At 38.5% G+C, this 21,620-nt stretch overlaps 3 protein-coding genes across 7 annotated transcripts in view; 1 reads left to right on the top strand and 2 right to left on the bottom strand.

The window, feature by feature from the left end:
- The window catches only part of Arms (Ankyrin repeat-rich membrane spanning), a 33,801-nt gene extending 21,910 nt beyond the window's left edge, over nt 1-11,891 (bottom strand). For 2 of the 5 annotated variants that reach the window (XM_043413274.1, XM_043413275.1), the window contains exons 1-2: nt 11,514-11,891; nt 10,659-10,730 (exon numbers count right to left, since the gene is read on the bottom strand). Coding sequence is in view for 2 of the 5 variants with exons in the window: in XM_043413277.1 (XP_043269212.1) it covers nt 3,388-3,540 (153 nt within the window). In the remaining 3 variants the exon portion in view is untranslated. Of the gene's footprint in view, nt 1-3,387; nt 4,173-9,985; nt 10,005-10,658; nt 10,731-11,513 lie in introns of those variants that run through there. The other 3 variants (XM_043413281.1, XM_043413280.1, XM_043413277.1) reach the window with 3 other exon arrangements.
- Nucleotides 11,892-11,988: 97 nt separating this feature from the next.
- Nucleotides 11,989-14,312, top strand: LOC122407231 (tRNA (guanine-N(7)-)-methyltransferase). The gene is made up of 6 exons (XM_043413302.1): nt 11,989-12,368; nt 12,675-12,811; nt 13,033-13,217; nt 13,313-13,426; nt 13,525-13,626; nt 13,888-14,312. The coding sequence occupies exons 1-6, from the start codon at nt 12,262-12,264 to the stop codon at nt 14,017-14,019; spliced, it is 777 nt and encodes a 258-aa protein (XP_043269237.1). The 5' UTR covers nt 11,989-12,261; the 3' UTR covers nt 14,020-14,312.
- On the bottom strand, nt 14,228-21,533 carry LOC122407235 (cilia- and flagella-associated protein 65). The gene is given in 18 exon segments (XM_043413310.1): nt 14,228-14,463; nt 14,531-14,681; nt 14,865-15,085; nt 15,177-15,429; nt 15,793-16,046; nt 16,328-16,516; nt 16,608-16,823; nt 16,949-17,219; nt 17,323-17,399; nt 17,473-17,835; nt 18,003-18,234; nt 18,602-18,841; nt 18,924-19,407; nt 19,493-19,799; nt 20,121-20,380; nt 20,554-20,773; nt 20,864-21,054; nt 21,280-21,533. Coding segments are annotated over 17 exon segments (4,056 nt in total). The 5' UTR covers nt 21,032-21,054; nt 21,280-21,533; the 3' UTR covers nt 14,228-14,313.
- Between the last annotated feature and the right edge of the window lie 87 nt (nt 21,534-21,620).

The following is a 21,620-nucleotide window of genomic DNA, read 5'->3' as shown; positions in this document are numbered from 1 at the left end:
TCGTCCACCACGTGTGACCTCCGCAGGAGACGAGATGAAAAAAGGATCACGTTTTTTGTCGAATCTCCGCGGACTGAGATTCGCGAAATAATGTTTCTGGTCGGATCGCACGAGGAAAGAATAGCGGGAAGAAAATGAGCTCGAAAGTGTCTGCACACTTTCAGTCGATTCGGTCCGTCGAGCAAAATTTCTTCGATTTTTCGCTCATCGGTGCTTCCTTTGTTTCGGGTTTTCAACTCTTCCGACCAATTAATTAACTCGAAAGGATTCGATTTTAAACTGCTTTCGCCGTCTCGCTACGGAACACACTGGACTTCAACGACGGTGACTGACGTCAAACCTCTCCGAACTCCTGGTCACAACAGTCCACTGATAACGAGTTGCGATGATGGCCACCCGGCCGAAGATACACTATCTCTGTATTTTTCCTCTTTATATCACTTCGAGAGGGAAGAAAATGATATCCGTTGTGATTAATCGATCGAGAGGGCCGGGATCGAACGAGACTCGAATATATTGGGAGTGAATTTTCATTCTCGTCTCTGCTCATCGGACCTCGGCGATTTCTGAGACGTGAAAACTGCTCGATCAATGCCAAGGATAGTGTGCGACGCGAACTCGGAGAGCCCGATCCATTGAAGGTCGATTGCTAAATATTGATTTCCATGCAAGCGTCATATTCGGTGTCCTCAGAAACTGCAGTCTGACCTGAATACTTCAAAAAACGTGACAAATCGATGACGCTGAATTCATAGCTGCGCCATATCGCCGCGGAGCAAATTTAATCGCTCGACGTTCGATCGTCTATGTGGAATTCTCATTGAGGGCTTACTTGTGGTGGGCGGAAAGATCGAAATTTTTTTCATTAGATACAAAGCTATCAATCCACTCATTTATTATAACAGTAGCCAGAGCCTGGACGAAGGACTTCGTATTTTTTTGGAAAAAAATAATCGTAACAAAAAAACCGAAAATTTAGCACCTCGAAAAACGATTTTTTTGTTAAAACTGACGCCGTTTTTTTTCATCAATATTTTTACAAATCCTCCGTCCAGGCCCAAGCTATGATTCTAATAAATAAGTGGCATAAATTTGACATGGATCGGATTAATAGCTTTTAGTTATCACGTCCACCGCAGCTGATGCTCAAAAAAGGTGTTGCAGGAACACGGCTGGGCTTGCGCCATTTCGAGAAATTTTTTGATGAAAAAAATTGTACAAGAACACGAACTATGTATACTGACGAACGTCGTTCACTGCTTTCCAATAAACATTTATTTTCTTCTCGAAAAAAAAATCAAGAAAACCTCGTTTTTTCGTCCCTGCGAGTGTGTTTAAGCCCTTAAGGTAACTCCTGTACTGCTTGCTAGTCAAACGAGTGCTAAATTTTCAAAACGCTTTTAGACCAAGTTCAACGTACCGATTAAACTTATTGTTAGTAGATACGTATTCAAGCATATTTTATTAACGTGAAAAAATATTTAGAATGATAGTTTTGCAAAACTATCAACTGATCGATGCAAATTTCCATGATGACACATTTTTACAGCTATTTCTCAAAGAATCGTCTGTATTTTTAAACCGATTTTATTGCACCAAGTCTCATTTCGTTCCTCAACTGATCCTCTGCGAATTCACCACGTAGATTTTCCTTTAAACTCATTCCTGAGAGAAATCATTAATGAAAAAGTTTTTTCACTCAATGAACAATTAGCTGCAACAGTGAAACGATCGAGTTAAAAAAAACCAACTGCATGGTGGATTCATAGAGGATAAGTTGAGGAACAAAATGAGACTTGTTGCAATAAAATCGATCAAAAAAGGCAGATAATTCTTTGAAAAATACCAGTGAAAATGTGTCAGCGTGAAAATTTGCATTTATCAGTTAATGGCTTTGCAAAACTAGCGTTTTTAATATTTTTACATCTTGATAAGATATGCTCTAATACAAATACACTAGCAATACATTTATTTGACTAGCATGCAGTACAGGAGTTACCTTAAAACATTCCCCATCATCGTTTCATGTTTTTGCTTCCTTTTTCTTTTGAAAATTGAAAACAACGAGACTCGGAATCCGGTGAGTCGGTATGCTCGAAATTTTTTCCGGAATCCCTGAAAATGGGTCAACTCGACTGGGAGTAAGAAATGTGTGAGCGATGCTCCTGGCTCAAGGTGAGCGCGCAGACACAGCGAGAATAAACGCCACTGCATTTTCCAATTTTCGTGGCAGAAAATGCTCGTGAATCATGACAATGTGATACGAAGATGCATGAACCCCCGCGTACTCGAGTCTGCCAAAAGCGTCGCCGCGCAGTGAACACAGACACGGTGACGAGGACGGCGACGATTACGAAAGGAATTAAAACCAGGGCCCACCCAAAGGACCATTGCGAGAATAAATGGATCGTGCGATACTCTCGCATGCCGAGTCTAAGTTATAGAGCACAAATTAAGTGACGATATAGGTTACTCCATCCGAATAATTCTCGCGACTGTGATGAGATCGAGAAATGAAATTCAATTGGCACATCGCGCCACGAAGAATAAGCGAATCCGGCCAAGTGTATTTTCGGTTTAAATTCACTCCCGAGACACTTCTCGACATGGCGTACCAATATTTTTACTCTCGATACCGACTCTCCCATTCTCGAATGCACCTCGGACCGTTTATTCGACGATTCGCAACAGCGAAGTACGGAATTTTGGAAAAACTTAATTTTTTTGCTATAGAAATTTTGTAGGACTTTTGAACATCGAGGTTTTTGAGTTTCAACGTTCTAGAATGTGGGGCGGAAAGGTTTGGGGATGCCTGAACGAAAAAATGTCTCGTTCATCGTATGTTACGATAACTTTGACAAAAATAGTGCAAAAATTTGAAAAACAAAATATCCGTTTTGTTGAATACTTTCGAGTGGAATGGCCCGGCAAATCCGGAGAATCGTTAACTTCGATTAAATAATGACCAGCGGACGAGAACTATTTTTCAGTTTTCAACCGAGCTCGCATCTATTTTTATCGAACGTACAAAAAATGGTGTTGGATTATGCCCTTCGGAGTCGATAACGCCTCGTTATCACTGAGCCGGTTCACCGATAACGCTGCTTGTAACTTCAAAAACGAGTCGCCTGCTCTCGACGAAAAAATTGACAGGGAATCCGTATCGAGGATCGGTATTTCCGAATCTCGAGAGCACGTGGACGAGTGAGTAAACACGGGACGAGAAAATTCCGGCAGCCCGGATTCCTCGGTCTCATTTTCCTGCCACTTTCGAGTCGAGTTTACCCTTCTTCACAATCGCGATAACTCGATTTGATGATACTATTATTTCCAGATATTTTATATTATTATGAGGAGAAAAAAAATGCTGGGCCAGATGAGCGTTACCTCGTGGAAGCGATGCTCGATTCGTTGCACGATGTCCTGAGAGCGTCCTTTGAAAATCGCGAACTGATTTCTCCGGTGGTCTCCGGCATGGTGGACAACGGGTCTGTAATTTCGGGGACTCGAAGCAGTAGTTTTCGAGCGTACGTGTGACATTGTTGAGCGAAAAACGGGCCTCGATTTTCCGGCACTTATCGAGGATCGAAATTCCCAAAAATTGAACGAATCGCGTGCTTTTCGTTTGTAAATGTTTGTCCCACTGCGGAAGTGCGAGACGCGAAATTTCCAGACGCGATTTCGGAACCCCGTGGACGAATTCGGCGCGAAGAAATTTTGATCGTTTGTTCTCCGTCGCACTGTAAACTCCTCAGACACGAGGATAAACGTCTGAAAAAAGCGAGGAAATATTCTCGTATTTTTTAAAACGCGGAGGAAACAACGACTCGACAGCGAGTGCTCGTGCAGCGCTCGCTGTAACGCAAAATTAACACAGCACTGGATTTATTGTTTTATTCCTCTTTATTCCCGTTGTACACGGCGAATATAGCGTTAATCTCGCTGGATCTTGAGCATGCAGATCGCGATAAGAAATCCGTAAAACGGCAAAAACTGCAGAGAAGCGAACGGAGTCGCGCGCTCGTTTTTGCACCGCTGAGAAACAAAGTGCGCGGAGGTAAGTCGCGGGTGATTCTTCGACAACTGAATCATCGCTTTATCACTCTCAACGAAACCTCGTTGTCAATCATTTCGTAATTTGTTCATCCTCGGGGTTCACTCAGCCATCGATTTTTCAAAGCTTAGCATATTTTTTTTTTTTTTTTTTTCATTTTCGTGTATTTTCAATTTTTTTCAATTTTTGTGTACACAATGATTTGCCACAATCTCACTCAATAAAATGTACTCCTTTCGGTGCCAATTCCCAATCATTGTTACGAGCACAATGAAAAAATGGGTTTTGTCTCGATTCGGGACTCTTGATACGAGAAAAACCGCATTGAAGAAATCGAGAAGACCGAATCGAAACGGAATATTCTAAAAATCATGACAATTTCCTCGTTCTCATAAATTTCGGCCAAAAACGAAGAAAAAAGTGGAATCCTTTCAAAATATCTTCCATTTCATATTATTTTTCAAATTTTTATTTTCTTCTCATAATTAAATTTTTTCCTCTTCCTACTTTAAATATTCACTTCGAGGTTTCACCCTCGTAAAATCAATTATTTGCCCAAAAATTGGCAAACTTTTCAATGCATACATCTTAGCATTTGAGAGACTAAGAAAAAGTTTTTCAAACTTTTGAATAACACGCCAAATTCTCCGCATCCAACGATTCGGATTCCCCCCTTTATCTCACCTTCACACGCCGGTTTTACGCAAACAGTCAAAGTCAGAATTCGAGGGAGGAGCCGAGAGGAGTCTCAGAAATGAATGGCAAAGCGCGATTCTACGGGGCGGCGCAGCGCGTCGTGCAACCTGTGATACAGAAATTAATTATATTTCTTTGTGTATTGTAAACCGTCAGCACTTTCACGCGGCGTATGTGGAGGAGCGCACGTGTGTCTCGAAGCTCTGAAATAAACTTGAACGGATATTCGTAGCTGCGAGGCGAGAGCGTCCGCGTTGGATCGGTACGAGGAGGATATTTTTTCGACGCGCGAGTATCGCTGGTATCGGACTCGTTTGCGATTATAGACAATACGCGAGAGATGCGATACAGTTTCATCGGCGGATAATCGAATCGAGCGTGAAGAAAGACGCGGCGATAAACTCGCCAGGGCCCCGATGCTCGCAATGCGGAGGTAAAAAGTGAGGATAAACGTAGACTTTGAGGCGGCGCGCACACACACACGGGCGACACTATCGAACGAAACTTTATCTCGACTGAATACTCGGCGTGGGTGCGTGCAATATTTTGCGGGTTTTGAGTCCTCGGGAAAGTGTGTCACGCGTTAAACCGCGCGAGAGACTCACCGAGGAGGGAGAAAGTGATAAGAGCGCTGACAATAGTGGAGCGTGTCGTCACCTTTTTATGTCCCTTGCCCTGACCACATCCGCTCGAGGATACGCCTCCGGGGGCCAGGAAACGGGGAAAAGTCGATCGAACTTTCTTCTCTTTCGGGATGATTATTCACGCGGTCGATGCCAATGGAAAATATTTACTCGAGCAAGGCACTGTTTAATTATCAATATTTTGCGCAATTTTCAGTTTTGTTATAGTAAATATTGCAGATTGTGAAATTTTGGGTACGCGGGTACCAAAATTTACAAAATGTTCGGTGAACTTTACGGTGCAACAGGGTTAAATAATGTCTTTGCCCCAACGTAGGAATTGATCGCTCGTTTCCGAATTTCGTGGCACGCACTGAAACGGTGATTTACACGCACTTCGGATGAGTGTGTAAAAACAAGGGGAAAATAGGCCGATATAGCGACAAGATCTTTGTGCAAATTTGTACAGTGGGCCGCGGTAAAATTCACCGCGTGACGTCACAATTTGCTGAATACTCTGGTAAAAGTTTCTACTGTGAACAGTCAATATATTATTTTTTTAATAGGAATATTCAATTTCCTTTCCATAATAACATCGTGAATTGCAGCTCTCCGTTTAAGGTATTGCTTTCACGAACCCGAATATTCTGCAAATGACTGATTTCAAGTTACAGTTAAGTAAAAGTGCATGGGAAGAGAGTGAGGAAACTTCGGGTCAGGTTATCGAATGTTTAATAAGGAATGGAACTTGAAAAATCGTAAAATTTATACGGGAGCTTACGGAGATTCCTCGTCACCGCATTTATATTCGATAATTAATGTACCAAATAATTATAAATTCCCGATACGAACTGTGTCACGGAGAGAAGAAAATGCAAGGAATCCGTAGCGACGATGAAAATAAAGGGTTACCGAGTGCTTAAAATCGACGATTTTTTCATACGACTGGGACTTCTCAGAGGTTAGGAATCAGTCCAATAAATTTCGAGTGCCCCCCAATTCGCGCCACCAAAAAATACGTTCAAAATGCGAAAGGAGTACCTTAATAGTCACTCGACTAATTTTTCACCGTATGCGGTTAACCCCGACTCGAAAAATGTGTCAAGTTTTTGAAAAATCGAGAACTTTCGTAGAGCCTGCGAGAGAGTGTGTTTGTACGGTCGAAACGAGTGGCCGAGAGCGTTTTTTAGTGCGGTAAAAATCTCGAGGTTGATCGCTCGAGAGCCGATCGAATGCGAGTCTCGGTTGGTAGCTCGAATGTTTCCCGGTAAATATTTGACCGGCGTATGGGAAAGTGGATAGAAATTATACGAATATTTGGAAGTCCAAAGGAGAAAATGAGCGGCAAAAAAGAGTGGGGAAAAAGCGCGTTCGAATTACTGGCACACGCGGAAACGTCGAAGAGTTGCACGAGCAATGATTGCAAACGGACTGTCGCGTTGTTATACCGACGACGATGAATGCTGCACGAGAGTTTCCTTGGTGGCCTCGCGTGGTACGGAACAATACTAACAATAGTTCACGAGGGCTCGTACAACGCGGATATAAACACGTGTGTGAGCGTGTGGGTCTAACACACGCTGACTACGTGCCGAGACCGCGAAAGAAAAAGGTGAACGATTATCCCACGTGGGATGTAAATCTCGCGCGGGTATGAGGACAATTAACAGGTGAATTAACAGAGAGGAGAGTACGAGAATGGAAATGTAAGAAGGAGAGAGAGAGAGAGAGAGGAATGAGGAGCGGTGGAGGGGGAAAGGCATAGCAGCCAATCGGGGATTGATCGTAGAGCGTTCCTACGTGGAAATAAACAGCGAAATTAAAGCGGTTTAGAGGATCTTTCGAGTTTCAAGTTTTTTCTTCTTTCAATCGTGACACTGCGAGAAACTTTGTAGCTTAAGGTAGTTCATGCACGAAACGATTTTCTTGAGAAAATCTTGAAATTTACGGAGTTTAAATCGGTAGTCGACTGACACGTGTATTTAAGGGGGGTTCGTCTTATTGGTTATTTAGATAAATGTATTTAAATATGAAAAAAATACACAGGGTTATAGAGACTGTGCGTAAGCGATCGCTTAACTTTCCATACAACGAATAAACGCTTCTTACGAAGTTTATGAAAAACGTACGCAATGACAATGAAGTATATAACGAAGGTCTGGGAACAAAATTCGAGTCGATTTTCTTAACAGTAATGAAGATATATTACGTTAAAGTAACTCCTGTACTGCATGCTAGTCAAACGAGTGCTAAATTTTCAAAACGCTTTTAGACCAAGTTCAACGTACCGATTAAACTTATTGTTAGTAGATATGTATTCAAGCATATTTTATTAACGTGAAAAAACATTTAAAATGATAGCTTTGCAAAACTATCAACTAATCGATGCAAATTTCCATGATGACACATTTTCACAGCTATTTCTCAAAGAATCGTCTGTATTTTTAAACCGATTTTATTGCACCAAGTCTCGTTTTGTTCCTCAACTGATCCTCTGCGAATTCACCACGTAGATTTTCCTTCAAACTCATTCCTGAGAGAAATCATTAATGAAAAAGTTTTTTCGCTTAATGAACAATTAGCTGCAACAGTGAAACGATCGAGTTGAAAAAACAACTGCATGGTGGATTCATAGAGGACCAGTTGAGGAACAAAATGAGACTTGTTGCAATAAAATCGATCAAAAAAGGCAGATAATTCTTTGAAAAATACCAGTGAAAATGTGTCAGCGTGAAAATTTGCATTTATCAGTTGATGGCTTTGCAAAACTAGCGTTTTTAATATTTTTACATCTTAATGAGATATGCTGTAATACAAATCCACTAACAATACATTTAATCGATACGTTAAACTTGGTCTAAAAGCGTTTTGAAAATTTAGCACTCATTTGACTAGCATGCAATACAGGAGTTACCTTAAAGGTTGAACGAAATTGGTTATTTCGGCATTTTGTTTCCTCTTGGCTTGGACCATTGCTGTCACAGCTCTCCGTTTTTTTATTAATACTTTTTCTTCATCCATTTTCCGCTGTGTTTTCCCTTTGCGCTCTCTAAAGCGATTTTTTACATAAGAAACTAGTATTTTAGCCAGGGAGGAATGAAATTTGGGGTGCAGTCAGTGACGGAACTCCGATTAATTGATGGCTTGTAATTTCATTCGCCAAAAGATAAGTCGAAAAAATTTGTTTACAATTTCGAATTGATAACTCTGACATTAATTTAAAGTAATTATATCTTTAATTAGGGAGTAAAAATCGATCGAATTAGACACCCATAAAATACGATCCTTCGAGCACGATCTACCTCAGCGTTTTAGAGAGATTATTAATATTATAATTTTATCCGGTTTCCATTGTATAAATTTCCACGAAACTATCCAGCTTTTTGCGCTTCGTTGAACGAATGTGCAAAAAACACTTTCTTCGTTTGCGATTCCGAGCTTTTTTGACGATCTAGCAATTTTTTCAAATAATTTGTCAAACGAGTTCGACAGTTTCGAGTTTGTGACGGAAATTCCGAAATAAGTTTTCGAGGCGAAAAGAGCGACGGAGCGTGACGAATTATTCGCGGTATTCGAGTTCATATCTTTGATATAAAACCAAAATTTTTCATTTTTTACTCGAGTCTTATCTCGTAACAGCCTAAATTATTATCAACAGTTTCAATTCCTCAGTCCAATGCCATAATTACACGAATTTTGAAATAACTCATTCAAAGTATTAAAAAAAAACGTCAAAATAATTCATTTTTTTCTGAATAAATAAATCGATATTAAATACTTTAACAAAACGACAATAAATACATGAAAAAAAAAAAGAAAAAACAAAAATAAATAAATACATAAATAAAAGACGTAAAATCTACATAAAAAAATTGGATGAACGTAAAAACCTTCGTTTGAAGATTAACGTTAATGAACATAACAAACGATTCACGATCTCAAGGGAAATCTCATTGCTTTGAAGCAGCAACGGTGATGCGTGAACTTGAACTGCACGTGGCTCCGAAGCCATGAACGAGAGTCGATAAAACTGCTAGCATTGACACGCGAGGCGCAGCATTTCCCTCCGTTCGTGAAGAAACTCCCTTTCAGGGTTCTCGCTTCGCAACAGTGAGAAAATATCGCATTAAAAATGAAAATTGATAGAGAAAAAATCGTGCCTTCGATGTGAACGAAAAATTCAATTTCCAGCGTTCACCTATTGGCACTGACGACTCAATAAATTAAAAACTGAAAAATCAGAGGCAAAATATATCGAAAAAATGAATAAATGAAAAAACATCGATAAAAAAATGAACGAGAAGTTTTCCAAAGCCCAACTTTATTTCGGGAGATCGTCGCACTCAACGCTCCATTGAGTAACACACGGTTCAACAGCTTTTACCAATGAAATGAATCGTCACGACGAAGTGAGTAGAAAAAAAACACGAAAAATATTCTCAACGTCAGTCAGCTTGAGTTTCTTTTGACATCAAAACAACGTGCTTTTTCAATACTACGAATTGAAATCACGTAAAAAAGGAGGGAGAAAAAAAACAAAACAAAAAACTTCGACTTCGAGATCACGCCTCCGGAGGAAGAAAGGAGTGTTTATTTACCAAGTTCGTCTCACCATCGAACCACGTTCTCGGATCGGTCAGCCACGAATTCATAACAACGTTTACGTCGACAAAAATTTATCGGGAAAAAAGAGAGTTTGCGTTTGAATATAACGACTGAAGTTGACGATAATAAAGGAAACGCGATAGAACGATTTTTTGAAAATTTACACGAGACTCGCGCACGATAACTCAATCGAATAAATGTTCTATACAACTGAACTAATTAGAAATCGAAGAACGACTGACGACTGACGGTAGTCCAATTGTTGTGCATTATCTTAAGCCCCGATACGTGCTGTACGATCGCTTTGTGTATTATTTACGAATTTAACTCGCCGCAGCTCTGTACACAGGCGTATGTATATCAAAATCCGATCTTACATTGAATGTACTGAAAGAATAACAGGAATAGAACGAGCGACGATTGACGATTAATAGTCAAAATCGATATTATCGATTGATAATCGAGAATAAGCTCGGTAAATTGAATCACGAATTTCATACAAAATTGAATAAAAATATTTTTCGCGTTTGCTAATTTTCAATTTTTCGTCCATGAACGTGAAAAGTATTGAAAAAACATCCTAAAAGCCTGGAACACAGTAATGTTTTTATTCGCCGGATTTCTTGGAAGATCGTAGTTTTTCCGACGAATAAATTGCTGGAATTTTTTCTGGTACTCACCAATGGATGAAAATCTGATCAGTCGGTGTCCAAGACCTCGTCATAAGGATTGAAGTTTGATTGTTCAGTCTTCTGTAATATTAAATAAAAATGGGAAAGGTCACGGAATAGAATTTCATTAAAAAATTTCCCTTCGCATTTAACGCGGAAAATGGCAGAGTTCACATTGAAAAATTGATGACATTCGTGAAGAAAGCAATGGCCGCAGATGCCCTGCATTGCAACGGATATTACGGAATATAAGTCGAGTGAAAAAATTTTCTACCAAACTCTAACGTTTCCAAAAAATCAACGTTTATACGTTGAATTGGATCGATAATAAATAGTACACGTTTATGCATTAAATCCGGGGTATTTTTTCGCACCGACATGTTTCGGAACACTAAAAAATTTCAAAGTCGTGAAGAATCTTGGCAAAGAATTGTTTCATCATCGTGCAAGAGACACTAGGAAGCGGTACGAGCGGAGAGATAGATATATAGAGATCTACTAGTATCGACTATAGGTTCAAGGCTGTGCTCTAATTCGACGAAGCGCGAAACGAGAAAAAAAACGTCCCGAAGGACACAAAGGAAGATTTGAAGGCTTTGTGATAACCCTCCGAGTCTTGGAAAATCTAGAGCACTGTTTTTTTAGTCTCTCGTGACATTTCCGAAATTTCGAGGATTTGGGGATTCTTGGGAAACGCCGCGAAACGATTTTAGTGTTCGGCAAAACCACGATGTAGAGGTTATGAATGACGTAGCTCTTATATTACTTTGGACTTTGACGAGGAAAAGAAGAAAAACGTGCCAGCAGCACGAAACATAAAAAAATAATAAGATGTGAATTTTATGTCTTTGTAAGAGAACTAACCTGAGATTCTCGATGTTTTTCTTTTTCTTGATTTGAATAAGTTTATTAACACTATGTACACACAAAACCTTAACTTTTTCACTAAAAAAAATGCATTTCAATGAAAAAACAAACGATAAAAAACATCAATGCACTGATACTAAATCTCTTTGTTCGTTGTTCTTCATCCGGTACGTGTTGAAAAACACTCACGAAATTTTGGCTCTTTTCGATTACATCTTAACACGTGATTAAATCGTCTACGAGCTAAAAACAAAATTGTGTAAATTCGAGGTTTTCTGCACCCGCGAAATCCAACCTCGAATCTCAAATAATGCATCCACCGACACCACAGAGAACCTCCGTCCCCTCTCGGTTTTGCTTCTACCTCGATCCTGTGCACTTTTTTTTTCCATACTCTCTTCTACCACCGCCAATGCGCTTCGATTTAGTTGCACGTTTTGCCACCAATTGGCGCATAAAACGCTCAAACAGCTGATTACCCCCTCCTTCAGTGCGGTACGCGCTCGGCGCTACACGTGCGAAGTTCGATGTTTAATTCTATTCGATTGTCGTGGAGAAAGTGATTAGTTATCGCCATTTCATCTTGGAATAATTCAAAATAAAAGTTGTGGTCAATCATTTTTTTTCAAATCTACGAACATTGTATGTTCATGAATCATCGATGATACGATAGAAAGGGCAACCTAACCTCGAACGGGCTGTACTTCTGTCATTCTCATTCCATCGCTGCTACATATCTTTTTATATGGATAATAATTGCGCGAAAACAACGACAATGTTGTCGTTACCGCAGAAAAAATATTATCGACAACGAGCTCACTCCAATCCGATTGCTGATCACTGCATAGAATAGTGAGTGATTTTTCTTCTTCGTTAATAATAACTATATTTCGATCATTTATAAATTAATTATTCTCAATTCAAAATCTCGCACTGAGAACTCAGAAATATGTCATCCTAATTAATGAAAGTGAAACAAAAAATAATTCTTGAATAATTGGTGAAGTTCCAATGTCTGTAATACGCACAAATTCCAACATTTAATCGCGGATTCATTGAATTCGAAAAAAACTTCCGAAATAAAGTAAATTTTTAGTAACGACAGAATCATTTTAGAAATATAATTTTTTTTTAAATGAGATTTGAAATTGTCTCCAGTCCTAGAAAACCTGAGGACATGGACTGGACTTCGCTCTATCCGGATCACTTTTCGGAAAAGAAAACTGACCAAAATTTCACAAGTGTCAAAGATGTACAGTTTGCTGACATTGGCTGCGGCTACGGCGGTTTATTAGGTATAAATTTTAGGCTACAGGAGCAATCCTCTATTTTTTCACCAAAATCAATCATTGTAATAGAATCTGAAAAATAATTGAATTGAGTTGGTTTAACAAATAGATAATCTGTTTGCACGTTTTAATCATAGACTCTATAAACTTTGATTTTTCAAATCACTAAACGTCCCAGTGCATGGTGTAAAATTGACAATAACACTGTTCTTACATTGCTTAAAAAGTCACCCTATCACCAATGTTTCCTGATAATCTGATACTTGGAATGGAGATCAGAATCAAAGTGTCCGATTATGTGATGGATCGAATAGCAGCTTTGAGGTCACTGAATCCAGGGAAATATGGAAATATCGCATGCTTAAGGACAAACGCAATGAAGTACTTGCCAAACTACTTTCGTAAAGGACAGGTAATTTCTATTGTAAACTTATTGAAATGCAAATTATTATTTTGAAGCTGATTCACTGATTTTATTTTCATACAGTGACATTTGATTTGTTTCAGTTGAAAAAAATGTTTTTCTTGTATCCAGACCCTCACTTCAAGAAAGCAAAACACAAGTGGCGCATCATCAACAAAACTCTACTAGCTGAGTACGCCTACGTTTTAGCTCAAGAAGTATGTAACATCGCAACATTTAATGTGATAGTTTTTTTTTACTGAACAAATTAGATCTCCATTTCTTGAAATTATAACGTTTCGGTATTATTTTAAAGGCTATTGTCTACACTGTCACAGATGTAAAAGACTTACATGACTGGATGGTTCAACACTTCGAAGATCATCCACTTTTCGAACGAATAAGCAAAGAACAATTGGTAAGACGTTGAGACGACAAATATAAAATCCAGCAAAATATTCTTTTTAGATTTCATTGCAAGAAGAGACAAAATAAATGAAAAACTCGTTGTAGAATTTCAATTAATTGTCTAGAAACAAAAATATTCTCACTTTTTAGTATACTCAGTAATCAAATACAAGAACAGAAAATGAATTTAATTTTTTTTTCTGAAAAAACCCAATTTATTGGAGTATATCGAAGAGTTTTATAAAATGATTCTCGTTTTTTTCTTTCCAAGAAAACGGATCCGATTGTTGAGAAATTATACGAGAGTACCGAAGAAGGACAGAAAGTGACGAGGAACAAAGGTGATAAATATCTTGCCGTATTTCGACGAATCGCGGATCCATACATGAATGTGGCGAGCTAACAAAATATCAAATTTGAAAAGGTTTGATATTCTTAGCCCAAAGATTCGTTGTAAGAGAATTTCGGTATTCGAGAGCTTGACATAAATATGAAAAAAATGTGGGCTTTTTGCGACTAAGTGCCGAAATTCTTTTGGAATGAAATGTTTGATTAAAAGTGAATTCAAAGCCTGAACATTGAATATATTCCATAAAAGACGAGTCTGTTGATTGCTTTTTTCAACGATTACAATAAGCTGTTTTTATTGATAAAGAAAAAACGTAATAAATACGTCAAAACATTGGTTCGACGAGAGTCATTGAGTTTCTGGGCTTTGTTCCAACCTCCCTTCTTGGCCCGGCACCTGTTGCCATATTTTTGGGTACGTGGCTTGTCTAGCGTCGGACTTGCGTATCAAATGAATCGTGTCCAGGGCAAACTCTTTGTGAACGATCATAAATATCATCTGCAAAAATGGGGTCAAGGACTCGAATGAAAATCGGTCAAACTTTTCATTTCGTACAAAGACTTACATTCTCCAATATTTTTTCTATCATTCTTGACGATGGGGTCGTGTAAGATCGCTCCTGAACTCTTTTGCGTTCCAACGGATTTAACTTTATTTGCGAATACTTCAATGTTGGTTTCGGACGATTGCAGAGGCTCGGGTTTTGTAAAATATCCCTAAACGAAAGTGAAAAAAAAACTGAATCAAAATCTATTTTCTCATCATTTTCTTCATAATTAAAAAAAAACTGAAGACGTTATTGCGATCAAATGAATATTTTCTTCCAGTATTCAATCAGAAAATCATTTATTGGATAAATTTTGGATTATAAACGGATATAGGTTTGAATCACGACCTACCAAATCATGCCTTCGAGTATGAAGGTCAAGAGAGGGAGAGTATTATTCGGAATGGAAAATTTCGATGGTTTTCCAATCGTTGTTTCAATCGGAGGAGTGTCTTTTAAGCGTTCTCTCCCCTCAGTTTTTAATTCTACGTCTTGTGGACTATACATGTAACATCGTACTGATAATAGCTTACAAAAAGGTTGAGGTTCTTCAAGCAAAACTGTTGTTGGTTGCTGAAAAAAATTTGGCATTTGAATAATTTTAAAACATTGAAATACTCATGAATAGTTTCGAATACAAATGAATGTTTGTTTTTCAACTCACTGGATATGACATTCCCGTCTCAGTTATCTTAAAATAATCTTTCATTTGATCGCAAAGACTCTGCTGCAATATGACGCTTCTCTCGTAAGCTCGTTTCTTACTCTGATTTATAAATTCGCACATAACATCAGCATTTATTCTGCATGGTTTTCCTCCCGTTGTTATTGTCAATCGAAAAGTTTGTAACGCCTCCGGCTGTATTCTTCCGGTTCGTGGCTCTAAATCGATTTCCAATATTCCTGGAAGTTCGTATCTGTAACAAATATTCGTGAAATTCATCAATATCATTGTAATCGTTATTGAATTATCCATAAAAATATTTTTTAGTGTTACAGCTTATTAGGGTGCTTCCAAATAAATGCTTTCTAATAAAATACGAAAATTTATTTATTTATTTTTATATTTTGTTTATTGTTCCAGTTTTTTTTATCATTTTTTCTCATTGACAATTTTTTTACGAATTCTATTTGTACAAATTTTTTCAATTTAAGGCACTAAATTTTGAAAATTAGCTTGAGGTTTTTTTCAACGCCAAGGAGGGGTTTGAATTTGTTTTTAATATTTCAAAATAACCATTGCTTGGAATTTTTTTTCTTTTCAATCCCTACAACTTTACCTTTTCCATTTGTAGGCAACGAGTTCGTGTTCCAAACGATTATGAATCATAATTATTCTCGTAATTCGACTGTGTAAGGGCAAAGGAGGCAAATTAACGTTGTCGGTGTTGAAATGAACAGGAATCTCGCTCATTCGGAAAAGATCGTATCGCGGAGTCGTGACTCGTGTAATTTTCGTCATTGGGTCATCGGTGCATTCGCCTCTAATCGATATTTCTCTTGTTTCGTCGCCAATCGTCAGTGAAGTTGCGACCTCGAAAAACAACATTTATTTCATGCAAAATTGATTTTTATAGTAAAATCTACTTTAACGTTGAAAAAGCTCCACAAATCTATGCACTAATGCACGATGATTGCATAATTTTTATGCTCTGACACTTGAAATATTCAAAACCGTGCGTCATTTTTATTTATTCATAATTTTCCGAAAAAAAAACTCATAAAACGTCTTTTTCAAACATTTTTTCAATCGCATTCATATGTCCGGAAACTCGATGAATTTTTTGAAAAGAATTTTTGTCATTTTATTCTCACTTCATACATTCCCAATCGTCTTGGTCGAAATTTAAGAATCAGAGGTTCGAACGACTCTTTTTTAACAATCCCAGAAGAATTGAGACAACGAAAAACTTCAAGACGATGATGTTTATTGAATCGGTTCAAAATGTCTGCGTTCAACGAGTAGGAAACATCATTTCTCGTCGGATTGTAAACCCAACAAATCTACAAAGGAAAACAGTTTTAAAAAACTCACTGTACCACCGTTTATCACTTTCATTCGTAGAAATAAGAATTTCATTCGTTTTCGCACTACCTGATTCATGGGATCTCGATCCCCGATGTACACATCTTTCAGTTGTATCACTGGACCGTATCGCAGAAAAGACGTTTTTTCGAGTCCCGATAGGCAAGTCATTTCTACAGAGAGACAAACGTGTCGATTGTGTCCCATTTCTAAGTCCCATTTCGCCACATGCTTTCCCAACATTTCGTAACGTAATTCCATCGTGATAATACTTTTTTGATGAACCTTTAAAACCGGTTCAACTGATTACAAAGCAGTTTTAACGTGAATCAAAAAAAAGTGTATTTTCGTAAATGCTTTTGAACAATCTGTCGTAACTTTCGACAGATTGGGCCCCAAGTTTTCGATACCTCCAGAGTTCCAGATTTCGGAGTAAAATTTATCAACTTCTCGTGAGAACAATTGTTCGTCTGTGAATACGAAATTGATCTGCCTTTTTCACTGATCCTCGAACAATAACAATTCTTCATTCTCTTCAACGACCAATCAACGACGCTGCCCGTAGGATTTGTAACGAATAATTTGATGATCGACGTATAGTTTTGCATGAGCATTGGTGGTAATTTTATCGTCAGATTTCGCCTTTCGTCCGCCTCGAGATCATTCATTATTTCGTTCAATCTACAAAATAGATAAAAAGTTTTTGGTTTGAAACTTTGGTCGAGGAAAAAAGAACTTCTTTAGTTTCAAGCGTTTTGAAAATGATTTCAAAGAGTGAACGTACTTGGTAATGTTCAAAAGTTGCCAAAGAACATGTTTACTGATGTTGTTGCCAATTCGATAGTGCAGCAAATCCTGAATCTGGAAGATCATTGAAATGTGAACAAGAGCCTCGATGAATCGTTCCAATCGGTAGGTAAAGAGCCATTTTCACCTTGATTACAGGCATGTAACAAAAATATTTCAATCTGCAAATCTCCTGGGATTCGTTCGTCGAGACGAGGCAATCGGTTTGATCATTTTTACGAATAAAATATCGTAAAGCGATTTCGTGATGTCCTTGTTCGCGTGGAATAATAGTTACTTCGATGGTTTCTTTGTGGCCTGGTAAAAGGTTGCCCGAAGCGGGTTTTAACGTCACTTGCTGCCGCGGATTTTTTTCTTCGTACGGCCAATTATCGTGCTGGATACTCAACAAATAAGGGATCCCGGCGAGCCCAGGATTCATCAGTTCGAAGGCAAGTTGTCGAGGCTCGTCGTACGATTGCTTCTCGAATATCAATTCGCCAGGAATCGCCTGTTTGTTTTTCAATAATCATCAAATTCACAAAATCGAGGAATTTTATGTCAATGAATAAACGAATCGATGAACGAGAGCAAATATTTTTTTCTCATTTTCGAGAAATTTTATAAATTCTTTTCACTTTTACTCATGTTTGTCAACGGTTTGTTCCATCCAATTACCACGAGATATCCTTTCTCACATTTTCCTGCAGCAGTCATTTCCATATAAATCGTACGATTTTCAGCATCCGGTGATGTTGACTCCGCAGAATAGCAGCACGACATCTCGAACTGGTAATCTCCCTCGTTGAAAGGGCAAAATATCCAATTGAGCGTTAAAATCTCGTTGGAATAAATTTTCCCGGCAGAAACGTCGACGCTCATTCCTTCAGGCAGATCCACGAATTTGTAACTATGAAAAAAACCAAAACGATTTATTTTCACTTAAATATGCACTGAGGAGTGGAAATTTTTAAGAAAAACTTTGGTTTCTATTCCATTTGATTTTCTAGCCCATTGATAAGTCAGTTTTTTCGATTTAACCCCTCGGAAAGTGAAATTAATAGAAAAAGATGCAATTTTTCTAAAATTATGTCCATGACGAATTCGTAATGCGTGGCAATCTCAGCAGATGATTGAAACGAAGGAGAAAAATGATGATGCAAGATTAAAAATAAAAATGATGATCAAAAGGAAGTAAAAAAACGATGAAATTCGTGATAAAAATGAAGAAACAAATATTGAAATAAATGAAAACCTTTCCGTTCATAAAATCATACTTAATGTGATGACGAGTTGAATTCAGCATCAATACCGGTTGAATATTCTCGCAATGGGGATGCGTCGTTGAAAATTGGACAAAGAAGTTGGCCACGTTGAGGCAGGGTGAATCGGCGAAGCCTCGAAAGTCTATGAAAGTTTCGTAATTCGGATTACCGTTCAGTCTCATCGCCCATCTTTCGTAGAGCAGCTTATCCCGGCATTTGGGAAACATCTCGACGACTATCACTTGATAATTTCTGTTTTAAGGTATCCAATCAAGCAAGTAAAAATGTTTGCTTTCGTTCCATTATGAAAAATGCTTTTTGCTCGTTGCTCTACCTCCGGATAATGCCTTGAGAAGGTTTTAGGCTGAAAGACGTTTCAGGTGGTGGAATGAAGCGGTACATTATCGGCAAGTGACCAAATTTTTTGATGACAAAGGTCGTGTAAATGGGATTTGAGGGGAGGCACGGTGGCATCACAATGTTTCGTGGGATTTCGTACTGAGGAATCCACGTTGAAGTATCAGCAGGAAAAGTGTGGCCTGTTGGGGATCAACAGACCGATCAGACGATCGAATGCTCACGAGTTGAGAAAAAGTTTGAATATTTGGCGTCTGAACCTATGAGACGCAGGGACATGATCATGGAAACGTCAAAAATTGGTAGGGAACTATCGTCCTCGAGATACAAAACGAGAGCTTGAACTTCTCTCTCGTAAAGAGTGTTTTCTTCCTTAGGATCGAAGCGTACTTCGATCAAGCAAGTCCCGCCGGCTTTGACTCGTGCGTAATTCGGCGAAAGACTAAAAACGCCACGGACGTCTGTGAAGAATTGAGAAAAAAGAACACGTTAAATCCCGCTGGAAAACGATTTTTCGATCGCTAAAAACGATTTTTCATTACGTGCCTTCTTGCCACTGAAAGACCATGTCGCTGAAGGCGTGATTCGTAAAAGACGTGGTACGAGTAGTGGCAATTGAGTTTGTCGGGCTGACGTCGAACCGCCCGAAGTCAATGCAGCCATCGGACAAAGATATTGGATCTCGTTGACAGGGCTCCAAAGCTTCGATCTTTCGAATGTGACGGCTGTCCGACATGTAAACCTTAAAATCATCCTTCTCTTCATGGGGATGTATGAGGGTGGGAATAGAGGAACGTCTCCTCTCCCTTCGCTCCTTTCCGTGGTAACCGTATGCCCGAATTAAAATTGGAGCCTGCACAAAATTATCATTATTTGTTACGAAATTTCCTAGATTCATAAATTCTTTTAGCTCGACTGGAATTTTCTCCATCATTGTACTTTGCAGAAGTTTTAAAAGCTTCATTTCATTTTTTATTTCTTACTTTCGAATGTCGAGAAATGTACTGTAATTTTTTATAATTAAGACAACAAATTGTTGCTTAAATTTTACATTTTTCGAGATCAAATACCTCAAGACAAATTCGATCAATATTTCGTTAATTTTCCAATTTCTGTTGAAGAATTTTTTTTACAATTTTTATTCTTCACCTATTTTTATTATTATCATTATTACCTGATGGTGGATCAAGCATGGCAGCAAACAAACGTGATATCCCAAGTATTTGGGTTCGAATGTAATGACGACGTAGATGTGAGATTCAGGACCGATCTGGCCTTCCATGGGATAAATTTTGAAAGAATTCTGTATGGGGTCAACGTCGAACATGAAACGAGCTTCCACATGTGATTCATTGACAATTTTGACGCGCCTCTTTTCATTTTGACTCATTAAACACATGATCAAAGTTTCGCTGTCTATGGAGACTTTCGGACCTATTTTTTGTCAATTAAATTTTATGAATTAGTAAAAATGTGGATTTCAAGCGGAGAGGGAACATTAAGTTGGTTTTTTTCAGCCACTGAGAACTTTTACAATCATATTTGAAAAGAAGAACTGAAAACTGTCAATTCAATTTCGTTTAGTTGGATGTTGAAAAGATTGTTACCAAAACATGTGCCTTTGGCGATGATCTTGACAATTGTACATCCTCGATTGAGAAGTGCAAAGTAATCGACACTCCTTTCATTCGGCATTGGTGGAGTGTATCGAACTTGAACTAATTCAGATTCATTTGGGAGGAGAGACCAGGAATATTTGTTGAAATGGAAAACGGTGTCCAAGGGATTGGTCGTTGGGTCTCTGTGGACCTCGTACGATTCATCGTTCTAAAAGGTGAACTTTAAAGATTTTAAACTCGAAAGAAAAATAATTCGAGCTGAAAATTGATTAGGAAAATGCAGCTTTTCGTGACCCACGGATGTGCCATTTGTTATTTTCAAAGATTTGACGAGTGTCGAGTCGACTGGGATTTTCCCAAATTCGAGAGTAACCGTGCGGATGTCTTCGTCGTTCGTGGAATACAAAAAATCGTCGTGAGACACCACAGTCATCTGATCATCGACGCTCGTTCCAACTAACCGCATGTTTCAGCTTTTTCTGGTTGCTACTAAAACACAAAAATTCTTACTTGAAGGAGACAAGGAGAATGGAGTTTGGAATTTTCGAAAATTTCATGTTTTGACCCAAAGTAATTCGGTTCCTCTCACGAAATAGGAATGCAGCAGTACAAACAATAATTCAAATTGTTCCTTATTCGAACTTTCCTCTAAAATTTCAGCTCGCATAACCGCATTCGGTTTCGTCCCGATAACCAATCAAACCATAAACTCACATTAAAATAACACGAATTTTACTGTCGACCGTGTAAAACGATCGCAGATCGCAGCGATCAAAGTTTCTAGCAAAGTCTTATTAGCTGCTCGGGCTGCTCGAGCTATACCAAAGACTGTTCGCGCAGAGAAACGGGGGAATTTGCGTAAAAGATCGTCGTCGTGTTTTGACAGTTCGATCTACAGGGGAAAGTTGACAAACTCGCATTCCCATTGGATATTTTCCCTTGAAAATTTTCCAACAGAAAAAATCACGATCCAAATAAGGAACAATGATCCTGTATTACTGACAGAGAATCCAGAATCCATGACATCACTTAGTTACAATATTCGTCGCCAGATC

This window comes from Venturia canescens, chromosome 2 (genome assembly GCF_019457755.1).
Source record: "Venturia canescens isolate UGA chromosome 2, ASM1945775v1, whole genome shotgun sequence".
NCBI classification, from domain to species: domain Eukaryota; kingdom Metazoa; phylum Arthropoda; class Insecta; order Hymenoptera; family Ichneumonidae; genus Venturia; species Venturia canescens.
This window is presented reverse-complemented; position numbering and strand designations above follow the sequence as displayed.